The following is a 22,206-nucleotide window of genomic DNA, read 5'->3' on the forward strand; positions in this document are numbered from 1 at the left end:
CCTAGATCCTGGATGAAGGTATATTTGACCATTCCTGTTTATAAAACAATTCCAGTTCAGTTAAGTTTGATGGTCGCCGAGCATGGACAGCCCGCTTCAAAACATCCCACAGATTTTCAATGATATTCAGGTCTGGGGACTGGGATGGCCATTCCAGAACATTGTAATTGTTCCTGTGCATGAATGCCTGAGTAGATTTGGAGCGGTCTTTTGGATCATTGTCTTGCTGAAATATCCATCCCCTGCGTAACTTCAACTTCGTCACTGATTCTTGCACATTATTGTCAAGAATCTGCTGATACTGAGTTGAATCCATGCGACCCTCAACTTTAACAAGATTCCCGGTGCCGGCATTGGCCACACAGCCCCAAAGCATGATGGAACCTCCACCAAATTTTACTGTGGGTAACAAGTGCTTTTCTTGGAATGCCGTGTTTTTTTGCCTCCATGCATAACGCCTTTTTGTATGACCAAACAACTCAATCTTTGTTTCATCAGTCCACAGGACCTTCTTCCAAAATGTAACTGGCTTGTCCAAATGTGCTTTTGCATACCTCAGGCGACTCTGTTTGTGGCGTGCTTGCAGAAACGGCTTCTTTTGCATCACTCTCCCATACAGCTTCTCCTTGTGCAACGTGCGCTGTATTGTTGACCGATGCACATTGACACCATCTGCAGCAAGATGATACTGCAGGTCTTTGGAGGTGGTCTGTGGATATTCCTTGACTGTTCTCACCATTCTTCTTCTCAGCCTTTCTGATATTTTTCTTGGCCTGCCACTTCTGGGCTTAACAAGAACTGTACCTGTGTTCTTCCATTTCCTTACTATGTTCCTCACAGTGGAAACTGACAGTTTAAATCTCTGAGACAACTTTTTGTATCCTTCCCCTGAACAGCTATGTTGAATCTTTGTTTTCAGATCATTTGAGAGTTGTTTTGAGGAGCCCATGATGCCACTCTTCATAGGAGATTCAAATAGGAGAACAACTTGCAAGTGGCCACCTTAAATACCTTTTCTCATGATTGGATACAAATGCCTATGAAGTTCAAAGCTCAATGAGGTTACAAAACCAATTTAGTGCTTTAGTAGGTCAGTAAAAAGTAGTTAGGTGTGTTCAAATCAAGAAATTGATAAGGGTGCCCATACTTTTGCACCGGTCAAATTTTGTTTAAATGCGGATTGCACATTTTCTGTTAGTACAATAAACCTCATTTCAATCCAGAAATATTACTCAGTCCAGCAGTTATTAGATATATGAAACTGAAATAGCTGTTGCAAAAACCCAAATTGTTATAAAGAGAAAAGGTTAACATTAATAGGGGTGCCCAAACTTTTTCATTTGACTGTATGCCTATAAGGCTGTTAGCTTAAGTCAGTGATTTTCAGTCAAACTAATGGACTATAATGTGGTGTGAGAATTTAAACTAAGAGGCCATTTACAGATCCAATTTTCATGTTTGTGTGATTTCCTTTAGCACACAGACACATTATATTCTGTAGTCTTTTTCACATATATGTTTCTGGGGGGGGTTACAGTACACAGATGCTTTCCAGATTACACCTACATGTACTGCATTAATCTATACAAAAAGACTTGGCTACTGGGCAGATATAAAAATAACTGGTTTTGTATGCTAAATATCTCAATTTTTTTCTTAGATTTCCTTTAGCAGTAATGCATATCTATATTCTTACATTCATGGTTTTCATGCTTTAGCATTTCAGAGTGCAAACTGTCTCTTTTTTTGTAATATTATGTCATGTTCAGTTATGCAGCTTTGGGAGTGTCGTCAATCTTTTTGTCTAGATTAATGGGGTCATGCCTTCTGACAGTGCACGGCTCCCCCACTAGCCACAGGTGACTTTATTCTCTATAGCTTATTCCTACTTGCCCATACATAGGAGGTTTTTAAACCAAGAGAGAGTCTTCAGTTGAGAGTAGGTACCCAGTATACGAGGTACACCTTGACGTGGCTACTGGGAAGATTTGGATGTTTTTACGTCTGTGTACTGTCCACTTTTCACTGGCTATTTGCTAGGAGAAGCTTGGGAACCCTCAATTAGTTGTTGTTTTTTTTTTGCATAGAAAAAAGCAGATGACACAAAATAGTAAAAACAGACACAAAACAGACCCTAAAAAACACCTCCTAATTAATAACTTCTAATATTTCATTCAGTCTCAGCGCCAGAGTTCTACAAGGGTAAGCAACAAGCCTAACAAACATGTGTGAAGGAATGTTTCGTTATAAAGAACTCACTGGATTCAAACATGGTGCTATAATCAGATGCCACCGTTGAATCAGGTCAGTCCTTGCTCCTAAATATTCCACACTCATATGTGAATGGTAATACTGAACAGTGGAAGCATTTAACAACCATGCAGATTTAAAAAGCGAGGTCGACAAGCGCTGAGGTGTATAGCGCATAAATGATATGAACAGATTACTAAATAATTGCAGAGCTCTAAACCTCTTCGAGCATTAACATCGTTACAAAAAATGAACTGGGAGATTCATGGCATGGGATCCCTTGGTATCACCAAGCACATTGTCAAGCGTAGGATAGACTGCTGTAAAGCACGTTGCCAATAGACTCCAAAGCAGTGAAAATATGTTCTGTGTAGTGATGAATTACACCTCTCTATCTGGCAGTCTGATGGATGAGTTGGGTTTGGCAAATGACAGGAGAACTGACTGCATTGCACCAACTGTAAAGTTGGTGGATAAGAGATAATGCTGGAGTTGTTTTTCAGGGTTTGGTCCTTTATTTCCACTGAAATAAAATGTGATGCTTCAGCATAACAAGACAATTGTATACTTATAACTTTGTGGGAACAGTTTGGGGAAGGCCCCTTTCTCTTTCATTGTGACTGTGCCCCAGTGCACAAAGCAACGTTCATAAATAGATGCTTGAGAGAGTTTGATCTGGAAGAACATGACTTGCCACACCAATCCCTGACCCCAACCCCATCAAATATCTACAGGATGAACTAGATCAGAGATTGTGATGAGGCCCTTGCCTTCAACATCAGTGTCTGACCTTACAAATGCTCTTATGGATGAATTGGCAAAAATCCCAACAGACATTCTCCAAAATCTTGAGAAATGCATTCCCATAAGAGTGAGAGCTGTTTTAGATGTATATTAAAGAGGTGGTTCACTACTCTGCAATAGTGACCACCTCTATGTTAAACTGATAAGGAAGGCTTTTTCTAAATACTGTACCTTGATAAGCCAATTCTACCTCTGTGCAGCAATATCACAGTCCGCTCATCCCCAAGAAGTGACCTCCCCCTGGGTTCTGTGACCTCTGGGGTCCAGTGATGTCACTTCAACTTCCAGATGATCTGACATCACTGCAGCAGGCCCTAGTCTTCCTGAGTAATTGGGCTGTGGGAGGAGTTTCACCGCTCGTCGCACCCCACCATCGCTCCTGCTTGCGGCGCTCTGCAGTAATGGAGTGTGCATGTGACATGCTGCACTGTGATGCTGGGCTGTGACGAGCAGTGAAACGCCGCCCACAGCCCAGTCACTCAGAAAGACTGGGGCTCGCCTCGGTGATGTGACGTCAACTGGAAGTTGACGTGACATCACTGGATCCAGAGGTCACGGAGCCCCGGGGGTCACTTCATGGGGATGAGAGGTCAGCAATAGCGCCGCTCACAGGCAGAATTGGCTGATCAAGGTATTTAGAAAAAGCATTCTAGATCAGTTTTACAGGGATGTGTCCACTACTGCAGAGTAATAAACCACCCCTTTAATGCCTATGGATTTACAGTGGGATGTCATAAAAGCTTCTGTACGGTGTAATGTTTAAGTTATCTATATAATTTAATCCATATTGTGTATATATAGCACAATATTTTGTTAAAAGTGTCATAAGGCCAATTTCAAACAAGTATAATACGTGATATTTCTGTGTTCATATATTCTGTGCTAATCAAGTCAGTATTTGTGGCCATAATCTGGATGCAGTAATGTGCTCATTATGCCCTTGTAAAATTGGCCTAATAATGACTTTGGATTGTATTAGATAGAAAATTAGGTATTGGAAACTAGTAACATGTCCAAAGTGTGCAAGGAAAAACTAGGATATTTATGGTTTCACAGAAAACACACTAGCTGTTTATCCCTCCACCCAGTACCTTACCTGCAATAGACATTTGCTGACATCACTTGCACAGAGAGCTTTGTTGCAACTAGCTACTGATGTAATCAGAGTGCTGCAAGTTGTGGCCAATATGAGCCCTGTCAGATGCCACGATTTTACCTGCCCGAAATAAAACACATCATCACCGGCAAAACTCATACAAAGTGGAGCCACTACATGTGGCCTGATGCAATAAATGAAAAGCATGCAATGAAAAATATGCTAATTGGAGTTAGATGTAGACATTGTGCGGATATTTATTAATGCAGATATTACTTAGTTTGTTACTTGGAGTTCCAGTGAAAAGTTTGGCCATACCTGTTCATGCAGTGGATTTTCCTTTTTCTTACTGAAGTGTACACTTTCAGACTGAATGCAGTGAAAGGACATACATAAAAACATGGAGATAAACAAAACATGTGAAACAAAGCAAAATATGTGTTAAATCTTGAATTTCTCAAAGTACACCCTTTACTCTGATGACAGCTTTATACACCCTTGAAGATCTCTCAGCCTCATCAGGTAGTCACCTGGAATGGTTTTCAATCTACAGATATCCCAACATCGAGTTCATTTGTGGAATCACTGGCCTTCAGAAACTGTGACCATCAGGCGTGTTTAGCAGAGGCAGTGTTGGTATACAGTTTCATGTAGTGCTTTACCCTATTCCACAGCTGTTCTATGCCAGAATATATGTCACGCTTTAGGGTGTGGACCCACTGTGCCACAGGACTTGCTCACCCTGGAGGAACATAACAAAGCGACAATGTTGGCTTCTCTAGAGCCTTTGATGGTTTGAGGTTAGCACTGTGCTGGAAGGTAGCCAACAGATGCCACCCAAGGGGATATCTCGGTGTTGTGGCAGCTGGCCAAAGGAGTCGGGGATGCTGGAACGGACTCCGGTGCAGGCAGGACTGCTGGAACAGACTGGACGGCTGGTGCAGACTGAATGGCTGCTACAAACAGGTATGGCAGATTCTGGCAGGTATAGTAGGTGCGACAGGTTCTGGCAGGTGGAGAAGGTTTTGCCATGTACAGCAGGTTCTGGCAGGTAAGGTGGGTACTGGCAGGTACAGCATGTACTAGGACAAAGGTACGGACTACGAGGAACAGATAATGGAAACAGGATACAGGACCTGACAATTAGCAAGCTTGTCTCTAGCAGTAAGAACACGTTGCTCATGCACCTCTAATTGGGGAGGATGCCTTAGATACCTATTGCCTCTAAGCCATAGGCTTCTCGGGATAGAAATGGATCAGGTTTTCAGGGCTTCCGAGGAGAAGCACCTCCACTCGGTGCGACAACCTTCATATAGATGCTTGGCCAAGTTCACATGATCCACCTGCATAAGTTCAGAAGATGCAGCAGGAACTGCAGCACAATCGGTCTTTATAAGGTCGTAACAAGACTTAGCAACTTCTCTCGGCTCATCTCTTGAGAGCATTCTTGGAACCTGAGATTCATCCGGATATCAAGGTATACCTGGTCGTCCAAGGAAGTAGGAAAATATCGGCCTGCTAGTTCATTCTTGATTCTCCCAGACAGATCCTCCCAGAATGCAGCTACCAATGCCTCATTATGTCAGCCAAGTTCGGAAGACATAGTGCGGAAACGGATGGCATACTGGCTTATTGTGAGACTTCAGTCTGAGAAGCGAGGACGCTGCAGAGGTGACAGGTCCCAGCTCAGCAAATACCTTGCGGAATGCCGCCAGAAGGGTTTGCAGGTGCGAGACAACATGATCACATCTTTCACATAGTGGATTAATGCAGGTGAGGGCTCACCAGTCAGATCAGACATAAGAAAGGCCTGATCCAAGGAGGAACTGGTGAGACAAAAGTTCAAAATGCAGCGTGCACTGGTTTATGAACCCTTAGCATTGCTTGAGGTCACTGTCAAAATGTGAAGGAGCAAACAAGTGGGCACTGGAACCAGGTGCTTGATTTACTGCCATAGTAGATACTACAGCTGGAACAGGATCAGGTGGACCTGTTGGTGTCAAAGTGAGCAAATGGGTGTCCACTGACTGCAGGTAGGTTAGAATTCAGTTTTGTTATTCCTTTGATGGGTCACCTTGTGTTGGAGCTCTGCAAGCTGGGTGGTACTGGAGCCTGTGGGATCCATGGCCTGAGCAAACTGTCACGCTTGTGGATGTAGACACACTGTGCCATAGGACCACCTGGGAGCAGTGTAACTAAGCGACTACCTCATCTTTACTAGAACCTCTAATGGTGAGGTTAGGATTCTGCTGGAAAGAAGCTATCGTTTGCCAATCCTGGGGATCTCTCGGTACTGTGGCAGCTAATCACAGGGGTCGGGGATACTGGGAGGAACTCCGACACAGGAAGGATGGCTGGAACAGACTGGACGGCTGGTGCAGACAGGAATGGCAGATTGTGGCAGGTACAGCAGGTTCTGGCAGATACAGCAGGTACTAGAACATAGGTATGGGTTACCAGGAACAAATAGTGGACACAGGATACTGGGAACAAGACCTGACAACTAGTAAGCGTGTCTATAGCAGTAAGACCACGTTGCTCAGACACCTCCCATAGGGGGAGAATACTTTAAATACCATAGTGCCTCTCAATTGCTATGATGAAACTGTTTCTATGAGGACAACAGGAAAGAAAGACCAAAAATTACCTCTGCTGCAGGGGATAAGTTCATTAGTGTCACTAGCCTCAGAAATAGCATCTCAGTTTACAGCCCTCATAAATAATGCACAGACATAAAGTAGCAAACACAAGAAGCAGGTCTTTATGATTAAATGATTAAATTCTTGCAAAGAAGCAACAACTGAGTACAGAGAAGAAGAGACTTGCTTGAGCCAAGCAACACATGGATTGGCTATTAGCTCAGTAAAAATGTATAGGCCTTGATTCATCAAAACAATTTTGCCAGAATACTGGTGTAAATTGCTTTGAAAAGTCTCATAATTTTGGCACAACTCAGCATTGCACAAAGTCTTTGTGACTTTTAGTACCTTCACTGCCGTTTTTTCGAGCACCAGCAAAAAGGGTGGAGTTGGAGCAGGACAGAGGCATGAAGCCACAACTCATCCAATTCATGACAGGATCAATACTACTCCTTCAGTCTATATAATGGCTATGTGACCAAGAAGAAGGGAAATGTAATTCTGTATCAAATAACAAAACCTCTGCAATCACCCGACCGCAACCTAGTTGAGAGGGTTTGGGATGAGATTTACCGCAGAGTGAAAGCAAAGCAGCCAATAAGTGCTCAACAGAACTGGGATCTCCTTCAAGACTGTTGGAAAATTGTTTCAGGTGACTACCTGATGAAGCTGCTTCAGAGAATGTCAAAATTATATAATGCTGTCATTAAGAGTAAAAAGGAAACTACTTTGAAGAATCTAAAGTTTAACACACACAGTATTTTAGTTCAAGACTTGTTTTTTTTTATTCCTTCAATCCAAATCTGTTATTTTATGGTTTTGCTGCCTTCAGTCTGACCTTACAATGTACACATTTGAATAAGAAAAATGAAACCATTGCATTAAGTGTGTCCACATTTTTGGCTAGTACGGTACTTTAACTCCCAGCACATTAACATAAGGTAAAATCATGAAGGCTTGGTTCACATTTGAGCTTTTATGTTGCCGTCAATTGTTGTGAAGCATGATGGAGAACATTTTAATGCACTAAACTTGTCAGGCTTTGTATGAAAACTGGGATGGCATAGCATGTTTCATGGTGCTGCTCTGAATTTAAACTATACAACTATGCGAAAGGACCACCTTATTTACATTGTCCATTTCCTTTTCCATAAATGCTGCAGTTCACCAGAAAATTGACATCCATGTGGGGGGGGGGTGGGGGGGGGGGGTGTTAATATAAAAATACAGGTCTCAAAATGAAAATTGCAACAACAAAAAATTGTCAAATTATGAAAATCACGATATTGATAAACCTGTTAATTAAATGTTATTAATGAAAAAATGGAGACAAACATTTCAAAATATCTTATCCTATGCAATTTCAAGTATAAGCACCATGCGCAGAAATACACACATTTACACACCTTGACATGTTATCAGTGATAATAATAATGGTCACTTATGCACCTGTTCACATTGCATTTTTGGGAGTGCCGTCAGTCTTTTTGTCTAGATTAATGGGGGTCATGCCTTCTGACCATGCACCTCTCCCCCACTAGCCACAGGTGATTTTATTCACTATAGCAGATTTCTACTTCACAGGACGTTTTTAAACCCAGAGAGAGGCTTCAATATAGAGTAGGTACCCAGTTATGAGATATGCCGTGACGTGGCGACTGGGCAAATATAAAAAATGGCCATTTTTGCATGCTAAATATCTAATTTTTTTCTTAGATTTCCTTTAGCAGTAATGCATATCTATAGTCTTACATTCATGGTTTTCATGCTTTAGCATTTCAGGGTACAAACTGTATCTTGTATGTCATATTCAGTTATGCACCTGTTCACATTGCAGTTTTTGGAGTGCAGTCAGTCTTTGTCTAGGTCCACTGAGGTATGTTCAACCAAGCTGAATGCACTTGGGCATGCAAAGTAAAGGCCACTTTACACGCTACGATTTATCTGACGATATGTAGCTGGGGTCACGGAATTTGTGACGCACATCCGGCCTCGTTAGCGACGTCATTGCGTGTGACACCTACGAGCGACCGCTAACGATCCAAAAAGCAGCACAAATCGTTGATTGTTGACACGTCGTTCATTTTCAAAATATCATTGCTCGTTTTGGATGCATGTTGTTCGTCGTTCCTGAGGCAGCACACATCACTACGTGTGACACCCCGGGAACGACGAACAACAGCGTTCCTGCGTCCTCTGGCAATGAGGTGGGAGTGACGTTAATGCGGCTGCTCTCCGCCCCTCCACTTCTATTGGTGGCCTGTTGTGTAACGTAGCTGTGACGCCGCATGAACCTCCCCCTTAAACAAGAGATTGTTCGCCAGCCACAGCGACGTCGTTAGGAAGGTATGTTGGTGTGACGCGTACCAGCGATATTGTTCTCCACAGGCAGCGATTTGCCCTTGACGCACGCACAAGGGGGGGTGAGTTCGATCGCTAGCAATATCACTAGGGATGTCGCAGCGTGTAAAGCAGCCTTAAGATTTGCTGCTGACTGCATCCTTTGCAATTGCAGAGAAAAAAAATCTCAGATGTGCTTGATTGGAGACAAGTCCGGAGATGCTGCAGGTCATAGTAACATGTTTAGTTTGTGCAAGCTGCTCACAGTAGCAAAGCAATGTGTGGCCTGACATTGTGTTGAAAAACAGCTTAGGACACTTTGGAGAAATAATCATACCATTGGTTCCATTACCAAATCAATGTAACACTGAGCTGTTAATGTACCTGTAACGAATATTACTGACGTCCAGCTACCATGCATTATGCTACTAGACATCATAATCCTGGGAGCAGCAATTGAGTGACATTCTCTCATGGATGCCTGTTCATGATGTTGCCCTCATGGTCTTGTCAGATTCGAAGAATGGCACATAGTGATTCATTCTGTATTGCAAATGAAATTAGACTTCACATACCAAGCCTCAGGCATGTGTCTACACGAATCATCAGAAGGCATTTGCATGACATTGGGCCCACTCTCAAAGGTGCAGCACATGATGACAATGGAGGCAGGAATGGAGGTCTATCCTTTTCAGTTTTGAGTTCTGCTTTTGTCTGGGTCACAATAACCAGAGACTGGCTTGCAGACCACAGAGTAAAGCCATGAACGGAGCTGTTTTTTAACACGAAAATCTCAGGCTGCATTGTGTTTGTGTTACTGTGAGCAGCCTGTGTGGACATAACATGCTACACTAGCCTGCAGAATCTCCAGACTTGTCTCCCTTCGCGCACATCTGAAGCATCATTGGTTGGCAATTGTAAAGGGAGCTGTCAACAGTGTATCCTGATGATTTGCATGCTAAGTGTAGTCAGCATTGCAGAGCATTCCTCCGACAAGCAGTAATAAAAGCAGTACATTGTTTAATACATACCACAGACAGCTATTCTGTTAGACTACCTGCCTGGTAGGGTATAATAAGAATAGAATGATGGCAGCATAGGGGAAATTAACATGCTGTGGATGTAGCTATGATCACAGCTGTTTATTAAGACATCTGCTAAATATCACAGCTGACTCCCGATGTGTCAGCAGCGTCATATACTGGACATAACTCTATATCACTTTGCATAGTGGCTCCAGAAGAGTGGATCTACATTTAGATCAACTTCTGGTAAATGAGGTCTTCTTCTTATGTCCATAAAAAAAATGCAAATTAGCTATTACCCAGAATGAAAAAAAACTTACAAGTGGCAGCTATTGATGGTAGCTACACAATAAATCAGTGTCCGGCCTTTTATCACTTGTTGAAGTGTTACTTAGGATTTTAGCTTAGCCAGATACACATTGGCTGTTTTAGGGTACTTGCTGCTCATCAGTACAAGACAAAGGTTTGGTTAACTGCCTTGAGATGTAAAAATAAAATCTGAGTCTGTAAATTACAACAATCTCAGCAATGCCACTTAATGAATTTTACAAGTAGCCTGCGCCTCTATGCACTTCACTGGGAGTGAGTAACATTACTGGTGTAAGGTATATCCCAACTGATCGTAAACTAGATGGGCATGCGGAGCTGGCTAAAACTAGCATGACAAAATCAAAACTTGTAAAATACTTTGTTCAACTCCAAAACATTGCTACTATTTAAGGTGTTTAAGGTCCTGTGCGCTCACTGCATTTTTGCTGTGATTTTGCGTGCAGAATTGCTACAGAATTGGTGCAGTTTTTGTTCATAAACTTCATGCAGTCCTTCCACAGCAAAGTCTGAGAAATCCGAAATGCTGTGCGCACATTGCTTCTTTTTTCCTTACAGATTTTCCTGTAGATTTTCTGCAGAAAAAAGAAGCAGCATGTCACTTCTTTTCTGCAGGTACCTGCGTTTTGCCATTGATAATGTAAAAAAACCGCAGGGACAAAACCGCAGGCAAATCCGCACCAAAACGCGGTAAAAACGCATGCGATTTTACGGCCAGAGGTGCATTTTTCTGCCAGAGGGTGCGTTTCTTGCTGAAGAAACAAATCTGCAGTGCGCACATAGTCTTACACCAGAATTCTGTCGTGAACATCGTAATGAATAAAGCCTTAGTTTAAGTGCTTTTAGATAAAGTCATTTACAAACCACATTCATCTTTATATCAGAGAATATGTTGAATATTTATAAGGCCTTTTGCACTGTTAGGCATAACTTATATGCTACAGAACTACATACTGTACGAATTATTTTTTTTTTTTGTTTAAGCCAGGTAGGGATCTTAAAGGTATAAAGAAAGCTAATTTTTGTCCTGTTTTGGATCTCTCCCTGAATCTAGCTGCATATTTTCAAGCATGTAACAAAGAAAACCAAGTAAAAAGCTCTTAAACAACAGCTTTTTTTTACAAGCATAAAAAAAGGACAAAAAAAGCATGTGTGATGTGTGAGGTTAGCCTAAGGGCTTGTTCACACGTTGTAGATTTGAATATTAAAAATCCACTAGGACAGTGCTGAGAATTTCCACACAGAATCTGAAGTGAGCCAAGGATTCTTTAATCTGCTCTATCTCAATTATTTTTGCAGATTTACAATTTGCAGTTCCCTATCCAATACATAGTGAACAAAAATCTGTAAGTAACATGCTGAATTTGTTGTTGATCTAAGACAAAATCTGCAACTGGTTTTTGTATCTTTCACGTGTGATCACCCAAATAGTGATTTGAGGACTATAGATATACCGACTACATACAGAATGATAATCAGTGGTAACGTTACCACACTTAACTTTTTCAAGGACCATATTTATGTTTTGGGTTCACTTTTGTGAAGGTGTTTTTTTCATTAGAGGCACAGTATGTCTAATTTTCCAGTACGTGAATATAAACATTATTATTTTATATACATGATGTAAATTAGAGTACATTTTATAGCTATTTGGAAATCTAAGAGTACTATTGGGACTTTGTTAAGTAATACTTAATTGATCTTTTGAAAAGGCTTATGTACAATATATAATGCAATATATAATGTGCCTTACGTGCCTATATAAAAGCATGACTAACACAAAGAATTGATGGAAAAACTCCCAAAAAATAAATAAATAAATTGCAGTTTAAGCAGCAGCAAACAAGTGTTGACCAGGCTAGTAATGGACATACCCACATTACAACTTATACTATCCCACCCCAATAGCTATACCTTACCTTCAAATCCATATTCACCTACAGTCCTGTGCCTAAAATCAGCGTTTCTTTTTAGCTTTTTGTGGAGTGCTGTATGGAAGGACTGCATGTGGTAGAGGAGACTGGTTTGTTAGAAAAGGGGGAAGTCTGATGAGTTTAAGGAAAAGAGAGGGGGCCTGAGAGTGAAGGAGTGTAGAGAGGGTGGTAAGAAGGAAAGAGAAGGCTGTCTCGGAAAGACCAAGCTTCTACGGGGAGTAAAAGGAAAAACATGTGGAAAAGATTATAATTTGGAGTGGAGCCAAGATAAAATGTAGAGCTGAAGGTAGAGAGGAAACAGCCACAGGGGGGAGGGATAATCAATGGAGATGAGAGAAGAACATTCAGAGAGACATGAGCGATGGAAAGTTTGGCACTTTTTATGCTCAGGCTCCCTAGAGCTTGTTGTCATCCTTCCACATGTATCTATAGACGCAAGGTCTGCCGTGCCTTCTAACTAGACCAGTCTAACATAGGGTTACTTACCAAGCATGTCATTTGTGGTGGAAAATATGCCTTATCCAAATACACACTTATTTTTTTATTACCACCGAATATGTCATTACTTGGATGACAAGGTGATGCGCAAACAGATTAGCTCAGGGTAAAACATCCGCTGATGCTCAGACATACATTTCATCACAATATAATCATGTAATTTCCAGTACTAAATTTATAAGTATCATTCATAGTGTGGTTGTATTTACCGCAGAGTCTGTGTAGAAGTAAAAGGGTAAGGCCATCTGTATATCCATGATTTACCCCTGGGAAAAAAAGCATTAAATTCTGTTACATAACAAAGAATTTAAAAGATCATTCCCTTTATGGCTCAAAGCACCTGTTCACATCTATGTCATGGTTTGTTTCTGTACTTTGGATCTACTGTCCATCATTTCCGGAGATATCTATCATTTTGACAGAAAACAAAATGCTGGAATCTCCATGACGTAAAAAGGCACAGTCAGTAAGTTGAATGATCACACCAAATGGGATTCGGACACTTTATTTCATAGTCCTGTTAATTTTCCAACAAATATTATATTTTATTACTCATGATTTAAACACGTTCGTAACAGGAATTAATGATAAGGCAACTTGAAGGCCTCTGAGGTGGAAAAACTATTTCTACACGCTTCTTTCATAACTCAATAATGATTGCAGTATTATAAGGAGTACATGCCAACCTGAACAAAGGTTATAGTGTTGTGATTGTAGATAACTGAAGATTATAGCCCGGTACTGTATTCCTTTTGTAACTCTGTTTCCTACAGTATTACAAATAGCATAGAGTTCTCTGCTTCTCATTCACATAGAGTTTGACTATCCTGATAATGGGTGGGCATTCATTCACATATCCATGTTTTAAAATAAAAGAAATGGGCTTTTGCTGCCATTCCTTATTGATGGTCCCTGATATCGGAATACATTAACGGCCTCTTTTAATTTGATAATCTCTAATTTTCAATTTTATGACATTCTGGATTATCAGATAGTTCTAAATAAATGAATCTGATTCCCTCCTACAATGATCCTCCAGGGTTAATTCTATCCTGGCATACATATTCTAAATATAGATAAAACTGCTTAACCCAAGCCTCACAAATATTTTAGATCCAGTGATATTTTCTACTTAATCATTACAATATAACATAATATTGCTTACTGCATGAGCAACAGCCTACTTACATCCTACATCTGAATAAGCTATAGTATACATACAAGACGTAATCTTTCTCTCTATAACACACCATTTTAATTGTAGAAATCACAGGACAATACACCATGCACACATCTAGATAACCTACTCTACTGAGTAGTCTAAGTAACAGCCTACGAGGCACCTAAAGCCACGATTCCCTGAGAATCCATGACGTTTCAATCTTATTTGTGCTACATTGGATAATCTATAGGTTTCCATACATTACAAAAATACAACACTTCAATTAGCTCCATGCTGGATTTACAGTAAATTGTGCATACATGTACTCTAAAAGTATTTCTATATTACTTTACTAGCATTCCTCCAATGTCTTCACAGCCCCATCCCATAAATACCCTAACTTAGGAACAGTATCGCTTCTAGCTATAATAAGCAATACTTCTGCCACAACTTGTTAGCAATGTGAACACAATTAAACAAGAAAATTCTCCAATAACATCTTCTTAGTAACTTACCATGCTTGACTGTAATCTTTTTATATATACAAGTGATCGGCTAAAATGTTAATAAATGTGGACTGATAAAAAAATTGGTGCCTAGCAGTGATCAGCTCATAGATCAGCTCTAGTGAAAGTAGTAATAATCTTTCTCCTGTAGATCCGTCACCTACAATTTACACGCTCATTTGATGGGTGCCAACTGATTTTGCCATTTTGTATGCCAGATGGGTGTAAACTAGGTGTTTGTAGGAACTTATTCACATCTAGTAGAAGCTAAGTTAATGGTATTGTATATTATACCTAGTATCAAGCTGAAATAAAGTTTTTGAAGCACAGCTGATGTAGGCTATGCTTATATTTGTAGTCTCCATAGGCAGTTCATTCACATTATTCTTCCTGTCAAAATAAGGTAGGTCAAATTTGACTGAACCCCAACCGATCACTTTAAAAGTCATCAGGGCCCACTGGGTCAGATTGATTATACGATAGTCAACAGGTTGTGCCTTGTTTTATAAAGTGGAAGCCACAATGCAGATATGAATAACAGAACATTGCATAAAGCAACTTCCAATACTTCTCCCAATAGTGTCTTCTAGCTGAATGCCATGCACTATATATGGAACCAGAATGATCAATTATTCTATTTATTCAACATCTTCAATCTTAAGGCCCCTTTACACACTGAGACTTTCTAGCGATCCCACCAGTGATCCCAACCTGGCCGGGATCGCTACAAAGTCTCTGGTGAGTCGCTGGTGCGCTGTCAAACAGGCAAACCTGGAAAACGACGCAACAGCGATCCGGACCTGCAGAACGACCTAGCTAGTCATTGGGGACGTTGTAAAGCAGCTTTTTGAAAGGGAAGTCGCTAACGAAGTCGCTGTAAAGTCCCCTTTACACACTGAGACTTTCTAGCGATCATGCTGCACAGCGGGAAACAAAGGACCAAAGAATGGTCCTGAGAGATGTGTAGCGATCAGCAACCTCACAGCAGGGGCCAGGTCGCTGATGTGTTTCACACACTGCAATGTCGCTGGGGAGGTCGCTATTACGTCACAAAACCGGTGACGTTACAGCAATGTCGTTTGCGATGTTGCAGTGTGTAAAGCCACCTTTAGCCAACTTTTTTCATTTACCCAAAATAGTCCAAGGAAATTGAGTACTGTGATCATGTTATTTTTGGTAATAACGAATCACACTCCTTTGATATACTAAATAAGGAATAAATAAAGACAGTACTTAAATTGAGCAGCCCCAGTAAAGACAACATAATCTACATTTATCAACAGGAAAGATGCAATTTGTGTCAACTTCTCAACCGTCATTCTAATAGCAATTCCTGAGCTGCTAAGGCGGATGCTCCAGAGAGACTAAGTAAACGGTGTAGCACAAAGGTCCAGTATATTGTTAGACACACAGGTGGCAGGCACTTTAGCAGTAGTTGAACAGTCAGTTTTCATCTATTACAAGAATAGTAGGCTTACAATTGTCCTACATTAAAACACTTAATTCGGGTTTGACTAGTATTCACCTAAATTTTCCACTCCTCGTTAAGTTTGCTGTGCATTTCACAGACTATATTGGAGAGTGACTGCCTGCGTGCAGACATCTTTTCCCCCCTTTCTCAAGATGGAGGTGATCTCTGCACTTAGTCCACCACCAAACAAACTTAGCAGCTTTTCAGTCTCAATACCCCACATTTAGTAGAGCATGTTTCAGTTTCCCAGACATCTCCAAAGACAGGGTTAACTGTAATCACATCAGGACAGACACATTTGTATTAGGGTTCATTAAGATGTCCGTGAAAACTGGTCTGATCTGTAACCACAATGCACGGAGTGGCCGCTGCTTTCCCGACTTCAGCATTACAGCCTCACAGAAATATATAAAACTGTCATTCTCCTGTCAGGAGAGCTCTGGCCAGTCCATGCATTGTGATCCAAGATCGGACCATCAATTTCAATGTCTGCATGAAGCCTTAGGCGGGCTTTGCACACTACGACATCGCAGGTGCGATGTCAGTGGGGTCAAATCGAAAGTGACGCGCATCCGGCGTCGCAGTCGATATCGTAGTGTGCAAATCCTTTTTGATACGATTAACGAGCGCAAAAGCGTCGTTATCGTATCATCGGTGTAGGGTCCGACATTTCCATAATGCCGGTGCAGCGACAGGTACGATGTAGTTCCTCGTTCCTGCGGCAGCACACATCGCTGTGTGTGAAGCCGCAGGAGCGAGGAACATCTCCTACCTGCATCCCGGCTGCAATGCGGAAGAAGAAGGTGGGTGGGATGTTTACATCCTCTTCATCTCCGCCCCTCCACCACTGCTATTGGCCGCCTGCCGTTTGACGTCGCTGTGATGCCACACGACCCGCCCCCTTAGGAAGGAGGCGAGTCGCCGGCCAGAGCGACGTCGCAGGACAGGTGAGTGCATGTGAAGCTGCCGTAGCGATAATGTTCGCTATGGCAGCAATCACAAGATATCGCAGCTGCGACGGGGGCGGGGACTATCGCGCTCGACATCGCAGCATCGGCTTGCGATGTCGCAGCGTGCAAAGTACCCCTTAGACTAAGATAAAATAGTCCTTGGTGTTCATACACAGATGCGGTGACTGTAAAGATGCCCATGCACACAGATATTAGTTAAATCCAAGTATTTCGGCAGGATTATAGAAAATAAATTTTGATGTCCGATTTGCCTCCAACAAGAGGTTTTGTGACATCTTAAATTTAAACATGCCCCCTCCACCAATCGTTTGTTCTCAGAGTAATGTCTCTCCCCACTGAGAACACGTGCACACTTGGCAAGACAAGAGACAGTCCTGTTTCATTGGAAATAATCAAGCAATAGTTCAGTATTGACAGATCTTTCTACAAAACGAACCAGTTCTTGAGGAAAATATTGATAAGTGGATTAGCCTTCTGAATTGAAAAGGGCACTCTCTAACATAAAACCTTCCCATTTTAAGCACATGCCTCTGTTCATAAACCATCTCCTTTCAGGGTACCAATAAGGCAAGTTTTGGTCACACATATCCACAAACAAGCAAAAAAATCAAACGAAACTGCAGTCCATTCTGAGAACAATACCCCAATGACAATTTGTAACAAACGGACCACAAATACTTCACTACTCTAAATGTAAACTAATAATTTCTCTAACAATCCCATTATTTTCTTTATTTCCCTCTGAGGTCTGATAGTCACTTTCTTGTAGAATATCAGTTATTAATATCTATGGTCATTGTGACATTCAATATATATTGTATTGTTAAGTACTGAGGTATTAGGTTTAAGTCTGTGATATGCACACATAATGAACAATGGCATAACATTAATGTGCAACTGATTCCACACATACAGCCTTTATATTATTTAACATAAATAAAATCATTAAATCATAAAAAATGTAGTCAAATGTCTTTTTTTCCCCCTATAAAGCAGCATTTTCTAAGTAAAACTTAAATATTTAATGTAAGTCATCTTGTGCTTTACAGTGGCATTTATCCAGAAGTGGCTTTTAAAGACAAGATTCCTCTAGATGTATCTTCAGACTCGTGGAACTGTATGCGCCTTGACCCACTCCAATAACCAAGCCACTTTACAGAAATTTCCATATTTCCAAGCTATGATCATGGTGCTCCAACTGAAAGTAAGGCTTCTGTAATGACTAATGATGTGTCAGAGGATAACTAAAGGTTGACCTTCATGTGTGCGGCATGGAGTCGTGAAGGAGAAAAGGAAGCTTTCTGACTAATGCGTTATCTATGTATTCCCAACACATTAGGCAGCTCTGTATAAAGGAAATATTCTAATTTATATATATTCTATATCAGCAAAAAACACATTTCTAAGGCCAGTTTCACAAATTTGTGTTTCACAATCTGAGAACAAACCGTGACGTCTGGACTAGGCACAGTCGGTGCATTGTAGTCCGTACTCAGATTGTAAAATGTTGATGTGTTATATTAATGAATGTAAATGTGTGATCCGCTATATTATGTCTTAAGAATTTAAATGTCCTTGGCCAAGCCGTCTAGTCTCTGATCCTATTTTCAGTACTAGCTTTTACTTTTACTAGCAGACATTATTTTATCTTTAGTCTTTGGTGTTATATTAAGACAAAAGGGTAATTTCTGGGTAATATAATGAGCAGACTCTCTCTGCTCTCTTATATGAAATGTATCCATCCATTTTCAGATTCTTGAGTTCGTGAAGACCCAGTTTCAGGTCGAACAATGCTGTAGTTTCTGCCTTTGTTATTGTCCCAGAACTCTTCATCCCCTACTTGATAACGGACGGCGAACTCTAGCGATGAAGACTGTGGTTGGTCCAGCTGTGGAAGTGGAAGACGAAAGGTAAAGAGATCTGTGCTAGGGTGACCAGGTCCACCATGGCATAGACGAGCAGCATATAAAGCATGAGTATCTTGGTAAGAGAGCCATTTGTTAAGAGAATATCGCACGGTGACTCTTTTTTCATATGCCAGATCAAGTACTCTAACTGAACCCCACAAAAAGCAGCTTTCACAGCGCATACTCTGCAGACACACGCGCTGATCCCATGTCTCTTGATCCCATGCACTTCGCTCCCAGCTTTGTTTCTCCAACGTTCCGCGCTCTACTATCCATGATGGGGATAAAGCATGGCGAGCCTCGCACCAACTCTGAAAAACACCAAGATCTAAAATTAGGAATACTTTGATATGTATGAAAAGCATAAAAAAATTACTGCTAACACTCATCTAAAAAGTGTAATTCCGGGCAAGAATATGGAAAAACAGTTGGTCAGGTATATGAAATAAATTACTTAGATTAAAGTGATAAATGTGCTGGTCTTTATTAAACGTCCCAAAAGTTATGCGAGCTGGAATAAAAGCTGTACCCATCCTTCCCCCTTCAGAGTGCAGGGCACAATGCTTATTTGTATTGTTTCAAAGCTGGAATTTATTAAATAAAATATAAATATTAAAACCATATGGATTGGGTTAATGGGTGATCACATCAGCAACTATCCAGAGGACTAAAAAGTAGTTTGTGTGGAAATTTTCCAGAAAGGAAAGTCCCAGCTCAGTAATAAAAGTGCACATTGCTAACCTCATGTGACTGACGTACTATTCTTGGAACTGTTAAAAAGCCATCCAACTTTGATCTGAAGCCATTAGAGCTAGGAACAGAACACATACTGAATACTTCTGGTATAAAAAAAAAACAAAAAAAACCAAAAACCTCTTTTTTTTCGTATTTTAACTAATTAGTGTGTTTCTATGCTTAAGAAACCCCTCACCAAAACATAAAAATGCTATTCAAATAAAAGACATTAAAGTCAGCTCAGTGGGGGTCTAGCAGCTGGAATCCTCAGGCACTATGAAAATAGTGGAGCCTATGTATAGTGGCAGAGTCCTAAGGCATGCGTGCTACTAGACCACACAGCATATGAGGTTTCCCACTAGAAGCATATTGTACAATGGAGCAACCAACCACATTATGTTCTGTTCAGAATCATACAGGAAATAAAATAAAAACTCTGTTTGCCAAGTACAGACTCCTATGGATTAGATAATACATCGCCTTACAACTTCGTGCTTGTTCAGAACCAAACTCCGTCATGTGCATTAGCCCTAATGTATCCCAATACCATTGACGCTTGTTATTTCATACTTTGCCAGAATCAATTGAAAGAAAAGGTTGAGCATTAAATAGACAGCACATATGCATTAAAGCAAATGGAATACCCACAAAGAAGCAGAATTCACCGTCTGTAAAATTCATCCATTTTATTTTCTTCTATTAAAATGACATTTAACAGGCAGAGCAGGAGCTCAGATCCCGCAAGCTCCCATTTTGCCTGTTTAATGCATTTTACAGTTGGGGAGTGCTGCTTATTTCTGATATTATTACTACTTTTATGCTCATGTGCTGCGGACAGGTTATAGCGGCCTGCAATCCTGCCATAGTGCACGTTAGCATTGTTCTACTATAATAAATAATACACATACTGCTGCCTAGCCCTTGATGAATCAAGGCAGTAATTATAAAATGATGAAACCCATAGAGATTTTTACAGCTAGTTCATATCAATAATGTGATTCTGTATACAGTTATCTTCGTAAGTTGACCTCTGCATCCTACAATTTTTTTTTTTCATTTTAAATGAAACAAAGGTGAGGGATAGCTGACGAGGAACGGGGGCGCCCAGCTAAGTTAGGGTGTCATATCCTCCGTTGGCAGGTAGGAGACAGCTACAGCTATATATCAGGGTCATTGTATTTGTCATTTTTAGAGGAGATTTTTCTGACCTTATTGATATTGTGCGGATTTTCCTCCAATTTTTCCTGTCCTCTACTATCAAACAATATAATAATAAACATATTTTCGGGAAACAAAAAACATAAATAAATTTTTATATATATATATATATATATATATATATATATATATCTCAATCAGAAAATATTGGATTTTGACTATCCCTCCCATATGTATGCGGTACTTCCCTTCATCATCAGTGTGTGCGGTGACCTGGGCAATTTTTTTAATATTCGAACAAATAAAGATATATTTTTAATAGGGATTTGTGTGTTTCATGTAAATTTAAATGAAACAACTAAAACGTAATTGAGGTGTAGAATTTAAGGTTTAATTAAAGGGGTTGAACAAAAATACCCTGCGAAACTTTTAGTACTTGGAACAATTTTTCTACAAAACCTCCTCATTTCAGGGGCTAAAAAGTAACTGGATATATTTACTTCACCATAAATAAAATGTTAATTTTTAATACTTTGAAGAAAATCCTTGGCAGATAAGGACTGCCTGAAGTCTGGAAGCTATAGACATCACCAAACACTGGGTTTACTCCTTTGTGATCCTTTACTGCTTTTGACTTCAGTTGTTGCTTCTTTGTGGGTCCTTCTGTCTTCAGTTTTGTCTCAAGCTTGTGAAATGCATGCTCGATAGGGTTGAGATCTGGTGATTGACTTGGACATTGAGGAATATTCCACTTCTTTGCCTTAAGGCCCTGTGTGCACACTGCGTTTTTATCCGCTTTTTTTGCGTTTTTGCTGCAGAATTTTTTTGAGAAATTGGTTGTAACCTTTCTGCAGACATTCCCCAGCAAAATCTATGGAAAAAAAAACTATCTGTGCGCACACTGCGTTTTTTTCAAGAAGATTTTTTCTGCAGAATTTCTTGAGAAAAAGAATGTGCATGTCACTTCTTTTCTGCAGGTACCTGCGTTTTTTGCCATAGATAATGGTAAAAAACTGCAGGTACCAACCTGCGGAAAAAAATGCATCAAAAATGCGCTAAAAACGCATGTGTTTTTCGGTGCGTTATTGGTGCGTTTTTTTAATGCAAGTGCGCTAATCTTTCAGACTCAAGAAATTTCTTGCGAAAAATCCTTTTTCTAGTGCGCACAGGGCCTAACCCCTTTATCCCCCAGCCTGAAACACCTTCATAACTGGGCCATTTTTTGCAATTCTAACCAGTGTCATTTTGACAGGTTATAACTCTGGAACGCTTCAACGGATCCCAAAGATTCTGACACTGCTTTTTCGGGACATATTGTACTTCATGATAGTTGTAAATGTAGGCCGATATTTTTTACGTTTATTTGTGAAAAAAAAATAAATT

The 22,206-nt window shown here is 40.5% G+C and overlaps 2 protein-coding genes across 3 annotated transcripts in view; both read right to left on the reverse strand.

Moving 5' to 3' along the window:
* Nucleotides 1–12,626, reverse strand: part of LOC142246132 (twisted gastrulation protein homolog 1-A-like) — a 38,342-nt gene extending 25,716 nt beyond the window's left edge. Inside the window, exons 1-2 of the mRNA XM_075319157.1 lie at nucleotides 12,401–12,626; nucleotides 4,151–4,270 (exon numbers count right to left, since the gene is read on the reverse strand). Of these exons, the coding sequence (XP_075175272.1) occupies nucleotides 4,151–4,270; nucleotides 12,401–12,412 (132 nt within the window). The 5' untranslated portion in view covers nucleotides 12,413–12,626. The remainder of the gene's footprint in view (nucleotides 1–4,150; nucleotides 4,271–12,400) is intronic.
* Nucleotides 12,627–13,402: 776 nt separating this feature from the next.
* Nucleotides 13,403–22,206, reverse strand: part of PPP1R3E (protein phosphatase 1 regulatory subunit 3E) — a 52,598-nt gene continuing 43,794 nt past the window's right edge. Inside the window, exons 2-3 of one of the 2 annotated variants that reach the window (XR_012724878.1) lie at nucleotides 16,825–19,241; nucleotides 13,403–16,768 (exon numbers count right to left, since the gene is read on the reverse strand). Coding sequence is in view for 1 of the 2 variants with exons in the window: in XM_075319124.1 (XP_075175239.1) it covers nucleotides 18,747–19,241 (495 nt within the window). In the remaining variant the exon portion in view is untranslated. Of the gene's footprint in view, nucleotides 19,242–22,206 lie in introns of both variants that reach the window. The other variant, XM_075319124.1, reaches the window with a different exon arrangement.

The sequence above is a fragment of the Anomaloglossus baeobatrachus genome, chromosome 1 (assembly GCF_048569485.1).
Source record: "Anomaloglossus baeobatrachus isolate aAnoBae1 chromosome 1, aAnoBae1.hap1, whole genome shotgun sequence".
Taxonomy (NCBI): domain Eukaryota; kingdom Metazoa; phylum Chordata; class Amphibia; order Anura; family Aromobatidae; genus Anomaloglossus; species Anomaloglossus baeobatrachus.